Here is a 20,417-nt window from a genome sequence, read left to right as displayed (position 1 = left end):
CCAGCCTGGCCCGGGGGGCCCCGGCACCGGTCCCAGTTTGAACCCCCGGCCCTGAGAGCGATGGACCAGATCCCAGTGCTTGCGGGTTTCCCACCGCCCCTGGGACCCGGGCGGTAGCACAGAGCTGGGATCGGGGTGCACTGGGGGGGGGGGGGGGGGCTGGTTTAGGAAGAGGCCACTAATCCCAGCCCAGTGGGCGCACACAGATCGCTGACCACACCGGGCATCACCTTCCCTCGAGGCAGGGAGAAACCAGCCGCTGAGAAGCAGCCCGGGATTATTACGGTAAAAATCAAAATTTGGAAGAGCTTTAACATTTCCTTCCGGCATCCAGACGCCCTCCATGGCTTGACACCCCCCTGGGCAGGAGCCCTCCTCCCGCACCCCGCGGGGATGGGGACAGAGCGGACAGACACCCGCCGGCTGGGTGTCACCTCCCGGCGCAGGGACCCCGGGAAGGTGCCCACCCCTTGCTGCGGAGCACCGCCGGCTATTTTGCCCTTTCTCACGGCAGCGTGTCCCCCCCAGCCAACGGCGGAGGCTCCTGCAAAACATTACCCGAGCACTTGGGGCCACCGACACTCGGCGCGTCTCGAAACATCGTTGTCCAAGGAGCAGCTCCGTCCCGCGGCACCCCCCCAGCACCACACTGCTCTAAAGAGCAATTAGGATGTAAACGTGGCTTTTATCCGAACGATCAATACTCGTATCTGGGCAAGCTTCCTGGCGAGCAGGGTTGGGGGGGGGGGGGGAGAAAATAAAACATTGATTTTTAGTGAAAAGGCATATTCCATCATCCTGTGCCATATACCGTGCGGATAGAGGATAAAAGAGAGGCCTGGACATGGACGACTGTCTCAGGCCACGGTGAACTGCACTGAAAACGTGTTGAAATTGAAATCAGATGGGAAAGAAATCACCAGCACAAATCACAGCAGAACCAGCGATTAAAGAAAATGAACCCACTGCCCTAAGAAGGAAAGAAGGTTCCCGAGGAGGATGAGCTCTGGCCCCAGCAGCTTCCCTGACTGCTCAGCTGTGATTTAAACTGGAGCAGAACTGGTTTGCAAGAGCAAAACCCATTGGGCATGGCTTCCTTCAACAGCAGCGGTGTGGGAGACCTCCCCAAGAGCTCCCAGCCACAAAAAAAAAAAAAAATAAATAATCACAAATCACATCAAAGTCTTAATTTATCCATGTTTTTGGAAAGAAGGCTCAGCTTCACAAAGACATTTGAGCACCCAAATGCCTGCCGGTCCCAGCCAGGACGCGGGGTGCCAGCCCATCAATTTTTTGCCATCTCTCAGCCGCTCAGGAACCATTTGAGCAGCCTTGCAAAGACAGAAAGCCCCGCACAAGCACTTCATGCTTTTAGGCAATAAAAATGCAATTCGTGGTGTTTGCCCATGCCCCTGTTCGCACCCAGAGAAGAGCTGCAGTTTTGCTGAGGAGATCTGCGCTTGCTCAGAGCTGACTCGAAGCAGAAGCAGAGCCAGGATGCTACCAGCACACCCCAACCAGGGGGCAACAAGTAAAAATCCCAAAGCAGCAGAGGCTTTTGCCTAAATAGGTCCCATTGCAGAGAACATGTCACCTGAAAGCATGACCAGAACCACACAGCAAATTACCATCTCTCTCTCTATGGATATATATATATATACACACAGATATATCTAGATGCATATATAAATCCGTCTCCATAACGTGGTCAAACCGCTCTGCACAGATGCCCAGGGGCTGGGGACCACTTCAGGGTCCTCCCTTAACTCCATTTCGGGCTTGCCCCAATCCCTGGCCCATCCATTGCAAACCCCATTACATGCACCTTTACACTCCTGAGGCCACAGTCAATCCCCGATGACACAGCTGGGCTCTGCTTTTTATACACTTCATTATCCTTAAAATGTTTGTTTAGTTTGAATGTGGGGAATAGCTCTTTTTTTTTTTTTTTTTTTTTTTTTTTTTTGTTAAATGCAGTTTATTCCCTTTCCTTCAAAGTAATGATGATGGCCTTCGTACACTTCGCGGTACATGCCCTGACATCACTCCTCAGCTAATATTGCTGCCATAATACAGAGTGACTGCTAGAGCTCCTGATTTTCATTTCATTCTTCCAAAGCATCCTTAGGGTGACTAAAAATTATTCCCATCCCCATTCAACTACAGAACCAGAGCTAGAAAATAAATGAATTACTGTGCTTATTGAATGAAGCCAAAACAACATCCACTCCAGAGGCAATGATACTGATTGTTAGTTCGGTTTAATAAACCTTGAAATTCAAGGGATTCTTGAATGCAGCTGCAGTGGAGTGGAGTTTCTCCCAAACTTTACTTGTGCTAATCCCCTTCCAGCCTGGAACTGAGCTGGGCAGGATTTCAGCCAGCCAGCCAGCTCCCGTCCTGCAGGACAACCACTCTGGGAGAACACGGGTTTGAGGCACCACGCATCTCTGGAGCTGCTCCTCAAGGGATGTTTTAACGCCCTATTACCTTGCTAAGGCAGGAGAGTTATTACCAGAGAACTAATTACAGCACCAGCGCCTATCCCCGCACACGCTGGTCTGACCCTTGCAGCACCCTTACAGCCCCCGAGCACCTCGCAGGAGCCATCAGAGCTGAGGATGGAAATGAGTTTGAGCCACCTATTTTACACAGCTGAAGAATTAAGAAGACTTAACAGATTGTCAGGCGTAGCCAGGAAATTAAAGCTCCTTGATAACATCGCAGAGAGTTAATGAGGCTCAATTTGGGAAACGACTCCTTTGCTGAACGGCCCGTAAGCACCACAGAAAGCCCCGCTGCAGCTTCCCCGCTTGCCGCCAGAGCCCATCGGGGCGCGTGGGTCCCAACCAGCGCGTCACTCAGCAGACTTTAATAACCCTCATAGATTAACAAATCACCCGGAAAGAAAAGGAGCGCCGAGCGGAGCAGCAAGCACGCGTAGCGCGATGCGACCTGCGTCCCCGGCCCCCCCCCCCCCCCCAAGTCCCACGGGGTGCAGCACCGGCTCAGCTCTCCCCAGGAGCTGCCCCTCCTGCCCCACCACGCACAAAGACACTTGCTCAGCCGCCAGCAAGCACTTCACCCAAGAGCCCTGCCGCGTTTCTGGACCTACCCAGCCCTCTTCGCTCGCTCCCTTCATTTTTATAGGTAAAAGACACAGCTAGACCCCACGGCAAACAGCAGAGCGGGAAAGCCGTGTCCCTGTGCTGTTCGATCTGTGCCTGTGTTGACTTAGGCAGGGTAAGAGCCTTACTGGAAAAGACACCTCAAAGGCAAAAGCCCTTCCAGGTCTCGAGAAGTGTCGGTCCCCCTCCTCGCGCGCAGCACCGCGCAGCCCCCACCGCACCTCCGCCCCCCGGCGATGCCACCAGCGCTCGTCAACACCAAATCCCGAGTGACGTGATTCTGTGTTGCTCTCTTCCACCTGCAGCACCCGCCTCGGAGAGCTGAAATGCCACCCGCAAGTCCCACTGAAGAGCCTTCACCTTGAGAGGGAGCTGACGGAGACAAGGCTGTCGCCCTCCTGCAACTCTAACAGCTGAACAGAATTAAACAGAGAAGCCTGTAGCTAGGCTAAGCCGGGTTTCATTTAGGTGGACACTAAGCTCAGGCAAGAAGGATGCGCTCACAAGAAGCCATGAAAGACAGCACTTGCAAAGAGCAGCAGGAAGAGGTTCGAGATGCCAAGAGCACACCTCCCAGGTGCAGACGTCATCCGTGGAACGGGACGGTTGTTTCCTTCTCCCTGTCCAAGCAGTTGTGAAAGCAGCAAGTGTAGAGGCAGCTCGTGCCTCTACGGGCCGATACACAGCAGCAGCCTGCACTTGCCAGCAGCTCTCACGCTCCCGCCAGCGCTGTTCAGCTGAGAATGAAGCAAAGGACAAAGCTACCAAAGGTTATGCCAGGCTTATCCTGAGGAGCCGCTCCTCAAGTGCCCCCAACCTCTGACAGCCTTCCAACTCAACACTCCTCTTCGAAGGGTCTGACAACCTTCCAACTCCAACTCAACACCTCTCCTCCCCCTCAAAGGGCAGCTGAACCTAAAGACCCACCGCTCACCCAAGCGCATCTCGGGGAATTCCACCCAAGGAATTTGGAAGTCATTTTGCCGGTGCTGCTGCAGCCCCGTCCTCCTCCTCCTCCCTATTAGTAATAACAGAAGCACCACGATGTGTGAAAACAGGCTCTGCTCCCCCGGCAAGGTGGAAATGAGCAACAGCAAACAGATGGGATCTGCAACACGAAGATCCCCCTCTCGAGAGCCCTCGGAGATGGAGAAGGGCAGTCCTGACACAGCACGGGCCACCCAGAGCCAGGGCTCTCTCCTGGTGGGTCACGAGCTGACATTTCCTGAGGGATCTGCTGTTTGGAATTGGAAATCCTAATGACTTTTACCCGGAGCGACCGGCTGAACTGGGTGGTTTATTTACGGCGGGCTTTGATAAGTGTAGGAGCGCAGAACTGCGTCCACTGCAAATACATCCACGGTATTTTTGCACGCATCTTGGAAAGCAGAACAAAAGATGACGTTCATGCCAAGCAACAACGCTGACCAAGAGCAAAGGAGAACAAACCACCGGGTTGTATTTAGCCCTGAAAAGTCAAAATTCCTAATCCCAAGAGTAAGGCTGTGACCAGAGTAACGGGGGTACAGACGTAGTGTGAAAAAAGCATTTCATCAGTTTATGAGGGATTACATGCTCCAATTTTATTCTTTTTTTTTTTTTGAAGCTCTGTGTATATAAATTCGCATTTAGCCATGACTATAAAAACCAACCACAGAACCCAGCCTGACAAGGATGGTCAATAACCATTTGAAACGCTTGAGAAAGGGGCATTAGGATGTTTTAAAATCAATACAGACATTGCCAGAGGCGTTCATCATTGAGGCTGGCTATTAAAACTCAGAATGAATTGATGCCTTTTGAAAGCAGCAGTTTTCTGGACCGAGCACGGTGTGAACGTGTCGACGTTATTACAAATACAGTTGGAACTATCCAAAACGGGTGAACATCCCATTTTGCAGAAGGAGCCTCACGTTATATAAGTTGCAAAGACTTTATGAACCTTTCAGATGCACACACAAGGCTCCGGTTAAATATTGCCCCAATGAATCATGATGGGTTTCACGGCTGGAGAGGCTTTATACATCATCCTTCCTTCACAGCCTCTGCTCCTGCTCAGGGAAGGAAGGAACAAGGAGAAAATTTATAGGGTAAGAATCAACAAACCGCTCGTGCTCTTATGCTGGGAGCTGGCTGTTTTTCCCCCTGGCATCAGGGGACAGTCACAGATCAGGGCAGCCTGAAAAGCTAGAACAAGGCCGAACTTCCTGAAACCAGCTGTAAACCGGCAGAAAGAGGGCAAAAAGTGAACTTTCTGGCTGCGAGGACACAACCAGAGACAGAGGCAAAGCACACCCATACGCTGCCTGAAGCACCAGTTCCGATCCCACAGCTCAGCTCATGCCCTCTCCTTGTTTTGGTCCCTAAGGGGTTTTGCCTCCTCTTATCTCCCCAGCTCCTTTCCTCCCTTTCACCTGAATTTTACTACATCATTACAGGACTCGAACTGCCTGGGGACAGATGAAAGAGATGCTACAGTGAGCAGGGTCTGCTTCCTCTCCTGGGCGGTCCACTCCAGCAGCCCTGGTCCACAATAACTTCCTCTGAAGGGGAAAAATAAAGCAAAAATGAAGAAAAAAAGACAGCCTCGGGATGAAGGTAGAAAATCAGAGCAGAGGCTGGGTGACGCTGCCGAAACGGGCACAGCAGGTCTTGGGGCAGCGCAGCAAGATGGACCCACCCCAGCCCAGCCCACCCACCGCTCCTGCCCCAGGGCTTCCCCAGCCAAAACACCACCTCAGCCTCCGCCACACTGCAGCGAGTTTGATGCAGCAGCTCAGACTGAAGGGAAAAAAAAATAAAAAAAAAAATAAAAAAAATACAAATTCTATGTAATGAGGCTTCTCTATGATGCCCCCAAATGCCATGGCTCATTTAAGTAACAAGTCTAATGACGTTTCATTTCTTAAGTACACTATTTCAAACACCAGTATCTTTTTCCAATTACTAAACCCGTCTGGGTTTACTTACTGAACATCTATGCAGGAACGCCACAGCACCATTTGCTAAATCACGCCCCACCAAAAGTCAATGGAGCCATTAAAACGAACCCTGCTTCCCCTTAATAATACTAGTGACCTCACAGCGTTGGCAGAGCGATGCCAGAAGCGCACCCCATCCCCTTGGCACAGACGAGCTGAGATGCTGCTGGTTTTCCAGGTGCTTCAGGAGACATTTACCTACAGCTTGGGTCAGCAGCCAGCTCAGAGGCTGCTACTCTTAACTCCCCCAGGGCCAGAGCTGTGATAACCGCTGAGGATGCTCCCAGCTGCACACCAGAATTATATTTCGTTTTTCACTCCAGGCGCTTTACAGCCACGTTGCTGTAAACCCCTCTGCCCCAGCGCGAGGAAGCGTCTCCTCGGACAGAGATTTCCACCTGCAATAGGGTGAGGATGTTAAAGCGAGAGCGGAGGAGGCTGCTGGGGAACAGCTCTGCCCTCCCACTCCGCTCCGTAATCTGATTTGGAGTGATGTGAATCACTCGGCGCCAGGACGCGATGAAGAATCAACATGCCTCGCTGTTAAATATACAGTTTACAGGCGCATGAGTCACAGCTCGGGTTTCAAGGTGCGATGCTGGATGTAAATCCTTTCTGGGAACTACCCAAGAACAGTGCGCACGTAGCTATGAGTTAAGGGGTCAGCCCTGGCCTTCCAGCCCCGCAGCCTGCGGTGACCCTGCCAAAACTATTTCCCCGGGGATTTAAAGTCTACGGACTCAAAGCTGCCCCAAGCCCTGGGGCTGCAGGGGGAGGTTCAGGGGCCTGGGTGGCCCGTTGGCCCCGCGGCAGGGAGGGCACAGACCGCCGAGCCCCTCCGTGGCACCAGAAGGGGCTTCACCTGCACCCGGAGGGACGAACAAACCCTCCGCAGCTTTATCCGTTCCAAGGGAGGCAGAGAAATACAGATTACACCCCTTGCCTACCCGGATATATTAAAGACAAGGCTGGGTTCTCTTTTGTCTGTAGTAATTAAAGCCTAGCGATTATCCCACTCGTCAAGCACCAAGTCTAGACACAGACTTTTCACACCAAATCCACCCATACGCCGTTTCACGCGGATGCGTGTGCCTCACTTCACGCAGGCAGCTAGCTGTTAGCAGCTCCCGTAAAAAAAAAATCTCGTTTCGATTCGGCCTGGGCAGCTGTGAGCGGCGGGCAGCAGCGGGCTGGAGAGGAGCTGGGGGACGGGGGGAGCAGGGGAGAGACGGGGAGGGAGAGGGGGGGGGGTCCCGGCCGGACGGTACCGTGCTTCCTCACTCCCTACGAACAACGCGCAAGTGATGGGAAACCGAGGGATTTGGGACGATGGGGAAGAACGGAGGTACCCAAACACGCTGCTGACTGGGGGGGGGGAAAAGCAAAATGAGAATTTTTTGCTCCCAACAGAGTAGATAAAGGATCGGTCTCACCATTGCACCTCCTCCATCTCCCTTCCTAGAGGTCTAAACCAAACCTTCTCACTCGGCTCCGTGTGGCTACAAGCATCCCGTCACCCCAGTGCGACCGCACAGTCGCTTCTGCTCCCAACCTCTCACGCAGCCACATTAAACGCACGTTTACATCTCCAACTGCAAAGACCTCAGACATGCAGGGCCCTGGAGAGCCGCACGATTACACGTTCTCCAGCCATCTCCACCCCAGCTCCCCTGCTCCTCACCACCATCCCCAGGCAGTAAAGACAACTGCAAAACAAGGTAGCAATGCGCTTTGGGATTTTTCTTTGTTTTCACGGCTTTAGCGACTTAAAAAGATGTAAATAGGAAGGAAGGGTCAATGATTCAACAGTGATTAAGTCTGAAATATTCCACTTAGTACCCATTAGACTTTGAAAATACCCGTTATGTTCCCAGAGTGTTCCCCAGAGCGCAGCCAGGCAGTACCCAGAGATGGAGAAAGCTGCTTTCTTGGAAGGCTTGAGGTATCTTGTGAAAATACCGAGTTCATTTCAGTAAGCAAAAAAAATATCAAGAGACAATAAAAGAATTAATGTATTGTAGATTCTTAATACCGTTTCCCCAGAGAGAGGAAAAACAACAAAGTCTAATGGAAATTTTCTATTCTCAAAACCATTTGCACTGCTACTGTTTGCAACTAAGAAGATGAAAACATAAAACCCCAGCAGCTTAAGTTTCTGAAAATTGCAGGGCTGCCTACTTTTTTTTCTTGAAGAATAAAATTAAACTGCACCTGGGATGCAAAGTTTCCACTTTACAAAAATATCAAAAACCTTGCAACAGCCTTACAGCCTGCAGGGTCAGAGCAATCTTCAAGCTTGCATTTGCCCCAGGAGCTAGAAGACATCCAGGACTCAAAGCCTGTTGAGTCTAGAACAAAACTTCCTTCCGTGCCTTTGGAAAAATCCAAGCGGGTATTTCAAGTCCTGAAAAATCCTGTGGATTTGAAACACTTTATGGAACATGCAATTAAGCAGTGCCGTTAAATAACGGAGCCTGATTTAAGAGGATAGCACTATTCTTTGTAAAAAGGAGGATCGTTTCTTCATCTCAATCTGCTCCAAATTGTACTCAAGATATTGTAAACCGCTGCTTCAGTTTCTCTCCAACCGAGAAAAAGCAGAGGAGCAATAAGATTATTTCACTAAATTACATTTTCTTTGTCTAGTGAAAAGCTGCTGTTAAGTAGAGGAACAGAAAATGGTGTTGACTCAGAAGACGTATCCCGACGCAGCTGGGTGTAAGGGTGGCCACCACCCACCCCACAGACACACCCTGGACCTGGGGAAGCCTGATGAGGTTTCCACCACCTTGACTGAGAAGTTCCTTCTTTAAAATCTACTGAAAGAAGAAATAGCTGCCAACAAGACATTTTATTTCCCGCTTTGGCAGCTACAATTCTATGAACCTCCACAATAAGAAGTGACAGCGTGAATGCCACTCGTAGTCTATAATTAGGGGGGGACACCGAGGGTCAGTGTCACGGGGCACCTTCAACGTGGCGTAACGTGACAAGGGCAGGGTTAGTGCTCGCGGCGCCCGCGTTGAAAATAAACTTATCTCAAGCTAAGCTGATGATTTCATTTCCCTGGTGAATGAGATATCTAATTATCAATAATTCATAGGCACAGACAGACGTGCAAGCGGCTTTGAGAAGTGAAGCAGAAACGGGAGCAACGATTCTTGGAATAAGAGCCGGCAGAGAGACAGATCCAGAGCGGGAAGAGAAGGTGCACTTTGCATGCACGTGTCAAAACCAATCTAATTTCAATCACATACGTGACAGCCCAGGTGCCAGTCTAACAGGGGTATTTTCCCCGTGCACTCTGCGGTTGGTATATGACAGGATGCTTGCCTGGATGGAGCCCAGCTCTACCTATCCGGATGGACAACTCGCTCTCGTAGTCCAGGTGATGGGCAGGTTCATGCTCATATTTTTCTTTCACCGCTCGCTGGTCGTAACTCAAGGCAAACGCTGCGTGGGGAGGCCCGCTGAAACCCTGCAAGGCAAGAGAGAAATTTAAGGTTTTTCCCACATCTGCCCGTCAGCCTTCCCCCACCCCCATCCTCAGGGACTGCTCTGGCATCTGGAAGCCGATGAGGGCGCATCTCACAGCTGCGTGGAGACGTGTCCTTTAGGCTCCCCTCTGTCTCCGGACTGCCCAGTTGTTTAGATTTAAACGTGCATTTCCAGCAGAAACGTCAAGAAAAGAGTTAGGAGGAGCTCTGGGCCAAAAAGTAACCGGGCTAAAGAGGGAAAGCCAAAATTCACTTGGATTAACAGCAAGAAATGCAAGTCCACAAACACACAAAAAAAAAAAATGCAACTGCATAAACGCAACTCCCTCCAAAGTCAACCTGGAGGAGACCAGCAGACACGGGGGGACTGGCACTGCTGTCAGCGCTGCCAAGGGTCGAGCTGCTGGTTTGACCTCGGCGGAAGGTTAGCCTGCAGTTGGGTGCCATTTCTTCAACGTGGATTGAGCTTGCAAGGAAAATTGCTCGTTCAAAACTGAACCCATTTGAGCATCAAAGGAGACGCTACCTTCACAGCCACCCAGTGTCAGTTCAGAGGGGCGCGTCCAGACAGCCTGATGAAACTTCAGCCTCACTTGGAATCAATTCCTACCCCGTTTGTAACCTCCAGAAAGCTGAGAGGGACGGCCAAAACCAACACTGTCCCACTGTGCATAAAAGTCTGCAGGGAACCCAAGCAAATGCCCCGTGGCAAGAGGGACCACGCTGCTCCCATAAGCGATTCCAACCTGGACACGGCTCACGAAAACCAGCCGTGACCCAAGGATGTGCCAGAGTCTTTATCTGCATCAGCCAAAAAAAACCTGGCAGACACCGTTTCTGCCTTTTTCCCACAGTGCTGGACACGTGGCAGCAAGGCTGGTGTCTCTGGATGGCCCCAGGCTGCTCAAACCCACCCAGAGACAGCCACAAAACCGATAAGAAACGGGGGGGGTTGGAGGCATAACTGCTCAGCTGAGAGAAGGAACACGTCCCACGGCGGTGGCTGTACGACCTGGTGTAACCAGCTCTACCCAAAACATGGGGAGAGGGACCCCGAGTGCCCGTCCCCTCGCAGGGCTGGGGACCAGCCCCCGGGAGCACCCCCAAAAAGGGATGTCCAGGCTGTACCCGACGGCACCGGGGGGGAACACGGGTTTAGCTGTTGGGCTGATGGCAGCGGAACAAACGAACATACGCTGAACAGCCAGAGACGGTAATGAGAGACTTGACGGGTAAGGTCACATTAAACAAAAATAAAGGTTAAAGATGAATAACTAAACCGTCTACTCTCCCATCATTTGCATAATATAGTCTGACCGGTGTTATTAATACTAATCACATATTTGCTATCTGCTCTCTATTGCAGTTTAATCAGGGTGCTTTCACCTCCATTAACCCAGCAATTACAAGATGCACTGATGAGGTGCTCACGTGTCAGTCCGCCTGGGAGAAGGGAGACCCACACCGCCCCACCGCGCCTGCCCCCCGGCAGACACCAGCAGCTCTGCCCCTCGAATCACGAGCGACAGCTGGAAGAACAGGGAGAAACGCAAGCGTTTTCCAGCAAACCCTGGCTGGCATGACACAGTGAGGGAAGAGGGGAACTTCAGCACCATGACCCAACTTGGGTAAGGCAAGAAGAGACCGAGAATGGAAACTCCAAGGAGCCTGCTGCAGTGTGGTCTCCCTGCGTCCAGGAGAGTCCGGTCCTGCTAAAACTAAATGGGTTTTCACCTCTGGAAAGCGAGTAGCATCACTTTCCAGAAAACGCCATCCCAAGGAGGAGCAAGGATGGGGATTTGAAGGTGCAGAGGGAAAGCCTCAACCCTTTAAGCGCCCGGGAAGGGTTTGCACGCGCTGCACGGGGCTCTCCAGCCGCCTCCCCTTTGCCACTGCTCTCACCTCAGACTTGGGGAACGCCAGGTTTCACAGAGCAGAAGGCTCTCCTTCCACATGGCTCCTACCACCGTTTTGTTACATGAGCTGCAAACACCGACAGCAGCTTTGTGGCCTTTAGCACCACCGGATTTGTGGCTTTCCCCCCCAGCCCCAAAACAGCTGCTTCTCCACTGGGTCTTCCCAGCACAGGCAGGGAAGCGAGCCCAGGGCACGGCCAGAGCCCGCAGGACTCTGCAGGTTACAACAACCCAGCCAAGTGGAAAAGAAATCACTTGTACGAGCAGGAGGGTACCATTCAGCAGATGCCCTCTATTGCCACTGCTCGGCTACGGATGCAAACAAGCAAGGTCCTTGCAAGGTCAAGACCATTCGCCGCAAGGTCTGCACTCCTGATGAGAAGCCTCCCACGGCTGTTTTCTGTGCCACCGGTCTCAGCACATCAAATGTTTATCGATGTGGTACCTGCAAATCTGCTTGCACCAAAATGGAAGCAAACTTGAAGATATCTCGGATGCTTATTGTAAGGTCAGGTCACCTCCCTCGGCAGGCACAAATACGCAAAGCCGGCAATTTGAAAAAAATATTAGTGACCTTCAGTAAAGCACACGATTTATTCCAACTGTGATTGCTCTGAGTCATTTCAGTCCAGTCCCTGCATGAGTCCCTTAATTGGAATGTGTCACTGGGTTAAAAAAGCATTAGAAAGAGAAGAAGAAAGTCAACCCACATTAATTAGTTCATGCCAGTAATTAGCGTTAACTGAAATAACCACAGGGGCTGATTATTTCAAAAAGCGAGATGCAATGAGAGACTCGGGCAGGAAGGTCTTGGAGGAAAACTATTCTGGGATGTGGGAGTCCCCGTCGTACTCATCTCTGCTTGCGGAGCTACAATGGAAAGGTCATTAGATTGTTATGGCCTTGTGTGTAAAAGCAGACGAGAAAAAAATATGTATCTCTGCAGAGAACAGAGAAGAGCCCCGCTCCACGCAGCGCCCGCCTCAGCAGCCAGATCCTGCTTTTGTTACCCAAAAGCTGCAGCAATCCTGAATTAATCTGTATGGAAAGGTGCCCCTCTCCCGCTGGCATCCCGGCGGTGCGGCCACTGCCCCGGTATCGACGGCATCACCCTGATATTCCAAGGGCCAAGGGCTGAGACAGGGAGGAGGCGGCAGCTGCTTGCAAGGATTTCGGATTGCGTCCTCCTGCCCAGCCAGCCTCTCGCACGATGGAACCAAAAGCAATTTTAAAAAGAGACAAAGAGTGAGCGACACCTTTGAGAAATAATCTGCTCTTCTCCACCCAGCCACTGAAGGAGAATAAATTGATAAAGAAATAGTGATGACAAAAGGTGATGGTCTGGGCTTTGGGTAGATCACTTGGTACCACATCTGGAGGGGCTGCCTGCCTGGGAAGGTCGGTGATGCTGCTCTTCAAGGCAATATCTTACTGGCTTTAACCCAGCAAACGCCCTGGAACAGGCTCTGCAAAGCCACAGGAAACAAAGACCACAATATATCAACAAACGTCAGAAAGCACCTCAACAGGAAGGGGAAAGAGAATAAATTTTACTCACTTATTAAAAGAAAACGTAAGTTAAAAATGTTCCTGACTTGTCCAGGAGCTAACATAGACAATAAGAAGCCATGCTTTGATGGTGCCCAAGGGCTCCCATTTCACACTTATTAAAAGACAGACAGATCACAGACCAGAAAGCTCTAAGAAACGAGGGGTGGGCAGCAAGGAGAGGAAGGGGAGATGCTGGATGTCCCCAGCCTGTGTCAGCGGCTGCCCCGGCCGTGGGGAGGACACAGCGTGTCTCTGTGACCCCCCCCCCCCCCATGCCCCCCAGCCAGCTCTGTGCATCACCCGCTCGCTCGGCTGATTCTGCACATCTGCACAGAGCCCGGCACCTCTGGGGACGGAGACAAAGGCTGCGCAGCAACAGAGCAGCAAGTCCCCGGCTTTTCTGGGGCGGATAAACGGATTTATGTTAAAAACATGAAATTGGATTGGATGGGAAGAGAGCTCCCTCAGAAAGCACTTAGAGATCAGAAAGCGTCCATTTGCATGTAAAACAACGGGCTGGTATTTTGTTTTTTGAAACAACTCATCAAGGGCTCGGCGCTCCCAAGCAAACCTCCGTCCCCGTGCCTGCAACGCTCATTTGTAACCCGACGTGGGAGAGACAGCTAGCTGCCCTGTGCTCCCCCCGAACTCCTCTGGCACCCTTTGGTTTCCTCTCTTGAAACCTCGGCTGGTCACATCGCTCCCAAAGTCCCCGGAGGGGACTGGAGCACCAGCAAACCCCGGGGCAGCCGGTGTCCCATGGGACGTGCCAAGCCCCCGGGGAGCAGCACCCTGCACCCGCCCAGGGTGCAAAAAGCAGGTCCTCCTGCTCATGCCCACGCTCTTCCAAAACCCTCCTCATTCCAAATGACATTTTTTTAATAATTAAAAAAAAAAAAAAAAAAAAAAAAAAAAAATTAAAAAATAAAAAAAAAAAAAGAAAAAAGCACCCCTTAAATGCAGTCAGCCCCCAGCACAGCGTCCTCAAAACCAACACGTCCCCCACCTCTTCTGGGGGGGAAAAAAAAAAAAAAAAAGCGTGGTTTTGGTCAATATTGACCTGGCACAAAGGGATGGGTTAAGGGAAGGAGTTAGCAGGCGCACATTGAAGAGGAACTGCAGCTCTCTCAAAGCCAGGGATCACTGGCAATCCCCCACTCGAAATACAAAATCAACAACTCAAGTGCAACCTTAAATACTCCACACAATAAAAAAAGGCCCTTCTCAACGTTGAAGTGGGTGCAGTCATATTTATGATTAATAGCATCCAACATGCAGCTCTAAGACAGAAGTAAATCTCCCTTATTTTGATTCCCGCGGTGCCTGGCAGCCCTGTGCCCCGGTACAGGCCAGTCCAGCTGCTCGGGGTCGCAACTGGGTCCCACCAGCAGCACTCGAACCCCTTTGATCAGACAGATTGTGCCCCTGTAAATTGGGAATAAACCTGGGGGCACCCAGCACGCCCCGAACCACCGCTATGGCTCCATCTGCCAGAGGAACAGTCAGTAACCCCAACCCCACACCAACAAAACCCTGCATAATGAAGGTGTAAAGCTGAATTTATTTTCAGATGAAAGCATAAGGGTCTCCAAGTGTTTCAGGTACATCTTGTTTTGCATTTTAATTTGGAGATTGCTAACAGTGGAGCAGCGGTAATGGGCAGAGCAGACAGAAAGGCACCTCAGTGGCAATTCTTTCTGGGCTTACTAACGCCAGCTGGGTCAGCGCTGTCTGTCACATCGCAAAATGGATTTTTTCCATTTTCCCTTCTAGAGCTCAACTGCCTCAAGCCTCACAAAACCTAAACCACAGCGTGTGCAACCAGCAGCCGTGCTCAGAACCGTTCCCCGAAGCCTCAAAGTGCTGCGGAACAGAGCGGCGGGAGAAGACAAACGGAAGATGAGCTCTGTGGGGGTCTAACGAAGCCGACCCAAGCCCTCACCCCAACAGCCCGGTCCCAAATGCATCCTTGTCCCCCGTCCCCCCCCCCCCCATGATACCAGCAGAAGCTCTGGAGCCGAGCGCTGCGTTGGGTCGGGATCGCTCAACCCAGCCAGCGGCTGGATGGCAATCTCTCCTCGAGGCCGGCCGGAGCCCCGGGGGAAATCCGCCAGCACCAGCTTGCTCAGCACCAGGCAGGAGCTGAGCCCCCGAGCTGAGGCACGGTTCCAGCCCAGGAGCCAACCGAACAAGCCAACAGTCGCTTCGTGCGAGAGCATCCTCACGAAACCCCATTCCCCACGGGGGAACAGACCCCCGACCCCCAAGGGCCTGATCCTGCCACACACTGAGCACCACAGCCCTCCCCGGCGCGTGCCCCCCCCGTGGCAACCCCTGACATTTTTCCAGAGCCACGGCAGCGGGCGCAGGGGGCTCCCCGCTTCCCACGCCGAGCATCTTCCATCTGGCTCCTCCAGCCCAGCACGCAGCCCTGCCTGCGGCAGGTTTGTAGCTACGGCGGCGCTGCCGCGGGAATTGGGAAGGAAAGGCTCGTCCAGAGGCAAAAATTTCAGTGTTTTCCCAGCAGATCTGCTCCGGCAGTGTCTCACAAGCAGATCACATCAGGCTGGGAGACCTTTCTCGTCCCGACGGTGCAGCTGGTAGCAACTCAACACCAGAGCCTTCCCCTAATAACTGCAAACAGGGAAGCTTAAGTGAATATTAAGGAAGGCTGGTATCAGTTTATCTGTAACTAATGTAATATTATTGCAAGTACATTTTATTCACTGTTAATTATCAGCCACTTTGATAACTCATAATTCTTGGAAATTGCAAACAGCAGCTTTAATCATCAGCCTCCGCTGAAGTGCTGCAAGGGCAGGAGGAATAAATCACCTCCCTTCTTGTGTCACCAGGAACGCGGGGACAGCGGGGGTGACCCCGGAGCAGCCCCAGCCACGGGGGCTCCCCTGGGAGCTGCCTCACCCGCCAGCAGCCGAGGAGAGACCCTCGGCAGTGCCAAAACCCGCAGCGCGCTCACGATCTGAGCACACACCCAGAAACAAGGCGAATTTATCCAAATCCACCCCAAACCCTCAAATAAACCCCAGCTGCCCTCCGAGAGGAAAGCATCCCGCAGCCCTCCCCGTCGGGGGGTGCTGGGGTACCCGCTCCCAGCCGGTATGTGGCACTGGTGAACCCCAAGAGCATCGCTGCCAGGGAGCGGGTCCGTGCCACCGGCACCAGCCCCGGCAAGAGGGGCTCCAAGGGGAGACAGGCACAGGCCAAGCCATCTTTTTGACCAAAGCAATGTTCTTATTTTAAAAAAAAAAAAAAAAAGAAAAAAACAACAAAACAACAACATACGAATTTTTCTCATTGGCACATTTGGGGTTTTGGCCTCTCCAGGAAGGAGGAAAAAAAAAAAAAACACAGGAGGAATGTTGCTGGCACGGGGTGCGGGAAGGCGGCAGCCCCAGCGGCGTGGGGCTGGATCCAGAGCTGCCCGGGAGGAGGGAACACGTGTGCAATTCCCAGGCTGCTCGGAAAACCCAGGAGGTTTGTTACAAAACGTGATGTTTTGCAACAGCGATGTTTTACATGGCAGAAAGGAGGGCGTTTTTGTAACCTTTGCCATTACAAAAACAAAAGCACGGGAATGTTTTTTGCTGCTTTTGCCATGAGACCTAGCAGAAAAACAGACGACTTGCTAAACAAACAAAACCCACCTCTGCAACAGCAGGAGATGGGTTTCGTGTCACCAACCTCCTGTCCACCAAGAAGCCTGGAGAAACCTCGAAACACAACCAGCAAATTTATTTTTTAAAGGACCAGATGCTTCAGGCAGTTTTTGAGCACACAAGTGCTGCCCACCAAAACCAGTTAGGATGCATAAACGCTCCCAGTTGTTTGCTGTGAGGAAACCTGCCTGTTCCAGCCAGATCCTAAGGGATATTTTCCTACGGGTTGCCTCACACATCACCACCATCCCAGCACCCGCGGCTTGCTCAGCAGGACATGGTAGAGAGGTTTGTGGCATCGAGTCAGCACTACAATATGAGATTTTAATTGTTAGCAATAAACCTTTAAGCCTCAGATGGGATTAACAACAGCTTTTTCCTCCACATGCTTATTAAAGTCTAATGGAGACCAGCTTTGCCTCTTTTCTCTCTCCCTGCCCCCTTCCCACCTTGTATACTTGTAGCATGGCAACATGTATTTTTACAGTCCTTTATCATGCAAGGCTTTTTGCAAGGGTAAGAGAAAAAACAAACAAAACTTCAATTAACAGCTCATTTTTACACAATATACTCCTCAGTAATGATTTGCTATCAGTGCAAATTGAATTAATGGGAAAGGGTGAACAAAGCAGGGGGGGGCTGCTGCTGGGGGGTGGGATGTCAGGAGCCCTGGGAGGGGAACGGCGAGGGGCTGGCGGGATGCAGCAGGGCTCAGCTAGAGATCCATCACCCCTCAAATGAAGAGCCACACCACGCCAGCGCTGCCTAATTACATTAAATTAAAACACAACTTCCTTTAGACCCGCAATTAGCAACGCGGACGTGCACAAGCAGCACTGCTGGGGCACAGCCCCTTCTCCCTGCATCCCACCCCTCCCCGAGCATCAGCCTAGTCCCAAGGACGTGGTTTCTGTTCTTTTTTTCTCCTCTCCGCATCTTGCGCATCCCATAATGACCAAAACAGCACCAAAACCCACGAGAGACGCTGACTCCTCTGCAGGAGCAATGGCAGAGCCAAGGGAGCCTCAAACACCTTCGTGAAGCACAGCGCAATAAATCCACGGGAGAGGCCCTTCATTCTCTTCAGCTCCTGCAATTAATCTGCTAATTCATTACAGAAGAGAAGCGTAATAAGGGACAAGGCACTTCCTGATTACCACCACCAAGAAGCTAACCAACTTCCCTTCCTTTGGAAGCTCAGGATGGTCCCGTGGGGCAGGGCTCATCCTAGGCTTTCACGGGTAACTCATTTGGGCGCTGGACTCCAACCAAGACAACCTAAAGCCTAAAAATCCAGCTCTGAAATCCACCCTCATAGCGTTTATTTTTATGCGTAGTATGTACCTCACCTATAAAGTCTTGACAGGACTTAAAAAAAACCACGTACGAAACGTGAGCCAACAGCAAGACGGGTTCCAAAGCCCACAAATAGCCTGAAAGTCAAAGAGGAGACTCACCCAGCCAGCTTTTCAGTTTGCATTAGCTCTGAAGCTACAGATAACAGATTAAAGTCACATCACTTTCACCACCTCGCTGATAATTAGAGCATGATGGGGGAGACGGGAAAACACACCATGAGGATTTTCATACCCTGAGCATAGCACACCCTGCTGCACCCCCCTCCTCCCCGAGACCGGCACAGCCAGAGGACACGGACACACCACCCCACGGCCACGAGCCCACAGCATCGACTGGGTGCAAAAGCAGAGACACCCACGGGGTCCAAACGCCAGCAGAGGAGCCTCAGCTGAGGAAAAAAAAAAAAAAAAAACAACAAAAAAACCCAAAAACAAAACAAAACAAAACAAAAAAAAAAAAAAACACCAAAAAAACAAACAAAACACCAAGCTGTTTTTTCCCCTCCCAATTCTCCAGCAGCGTGCCCCTCTCGGGCAGGTCATCAGCCTATTAATAAGGCACAATCTTCCCCCGGATGAAGAGAAAAATGTCTGTTTTATACCACTTGCCGGCAGCCACCCACGTTTGCACAGAGGGTTGGCCACGGAGCATCGCAAGGCAGCGACTGACCCATCCGCCTGGCACGGAGGGGACGGTCCTGCCCGGGGACGTACGCACACAGGAGGCACCAAAGTGACTCTTTACAGCTCGTCTTCAAAGCAGACAGCGATGTCAAGTCAGTCTGGGTGAGTCAGAGTTTACCCTGAGAGCAAGCTGGCATTGTGCTGCAGTTATAGATCTGTGCATATATATTTTCCACAGGAGCAGCCTTCCTCTCCCTGACATTCACCACCCAACCAATTGCAACCTCACCCGCTGCTGCTCTGTCATTTTAATGGCAGGTTTACTTTTCACAGTGGAGGCATTAATTTGGGGTTACGCTACGAGCGAATTCAAAGGCAGATTTTAAGATCAAAGAACAGCCGAGGAACCATCCACAGTACCTGGCGTGCCCGCGGATAAAACGGGGCCCCGTTCAGGTGTTCCAAGTAAGAGGATGGATGCTACAGGACCAAGTCGTGCAGGCGATGCCATCCCGGGGCAGCGGCTCTTGGCCACAAACCGGCACCACGCTCACAGGAAAGGGAGACGGAGGATTCCCAACTCCTTCCCTCCGCCCGCCCGGATGCAGGGAGGGTGCAGAGCATCACTCCAGCAGAGGAAAGGAGCTGGAAGCTTCTCGAGCATCACCGCCAGGTCCGAGAGCCCCGGAGGCTCCCACCAACAGAGCCCATCCAACCCGAAGCAGGGGTGCGACCTCGGGGCGCTCCGAGCACCCACATCCAACTCCGGTCCACGCTCAGCTGCGAGCGGCGGGTCAGCACCCACACCCTGCTCTCCCCCCTTTGGGAGCTGGCTGCCTGCTTGCTTTCTGCTTATTCCAGGACTCAAATTTAACGTAACAAAAAGGAGAGCTCAAACTCAATCAGCGAAAAGGCCGGGCCACTGGCCAGGATCCAGCAGACTCCCCCCAACAGCAACTGACCCCTCCCCACGGTGCCAGCCAGACTCTTCTGGCAGGTACGGGGGAGATCAGGTATTCCGGTGTGCTCTTCCTTTTGGAAAATTTATCCTCTTTTCCAATTCTGAGCCAGGCCCCAAACAGTAATTGAAATTCAATCAGCAAAGGCTGAGCCACGGAGGAGAGAAAAGCCCCACGTTACATTACCAGCCCCATCAGGCGGTAATACCCGCTCGAGGTAACCGGCGGGGAAGGAGGTGCTTTATCAGGGGCACGGGGACATAACAGAGAAGGGAACGGTGGAGAAACGTGTATCCAGCACAGGAGCTCACTGCATGAAGAACTGAGCCAGGTTTTCTCCCTCCCTGCTTTTTTACAGCAGGATTTTTTTTTTTTGCCACCTCCTCGCTCCCCATGCAACCCTGCCGTCGGCCCGCAGAGCCGGGCTGCTGCCAGCGCCGCCAAACCGCTCTGGATTTCATCTGCCCGCGGAGCAGGTCGTGATTGTCCCTGTAAACCTGGGGATTTAACCCTGCCTTGGATTCAAAGCATCTCCGCTCTTTAGCTCTAGCTTTGGGGCTTCAAACGTAATGGTTTTTTTTTGCAATGTTTAATGCATAATAAGACAGCGAATTATAATTAAGAGCAGCTGACAAATTGCACTCTGGAAGTTAATAACTCTTTACCTCCATTAATAAAACAAAATGCTTTTCTAAAAATTAGTATAATTACAACTTTGTGCTT

The 20,417-nt window shown here is 51.8% G+C and overlaps 1 protein-coding gene across 5 annotated transcripts in view; it reads right to left on the bottom strand.

Moving 5' to 3' along the window:
* Nucleotides 1-20,417, bottom strand: part of SLC39A11 (solute carrier family 39 member 11) — a 115,016-nt gene that overhangs the window by 60,143 nt on the left and 34,456 nt on the right. For all 5 annotated transcript variants that reach the window (XM_033002326.2, XM_042802616.1, XM_042802615.1 and 2 more), the window contains exon 5: nt 9,443-9,587. In XM_033002326.2, coding sequence (XP_032858217.2) covers nt 9,443-9,587 — 145 coding nt within the window. The remainder of the gene's footprint in view (nt 1-9,442; nt 9,588-20,417) is intronic.

This window comes from Tyto alba, unplaced genomic scaffold, assembly GCF_018691265.1.
Source record: "Tyto alba isolate M040663 unplaced genomic scaffold, T.alba_DEE_v4.0 Super-Scaffold_39, whole genome shotgun sequence".
NCBI lineage: Eukaryota > Metazoa > Chordata > Aves > Strigiformes > Tytonidae > Tyto > Tyto alba.
Note: the sequence above shows the minus strand (reverse complement) of the source record. Positions and strands in the feature narration are given on the sequence as shown.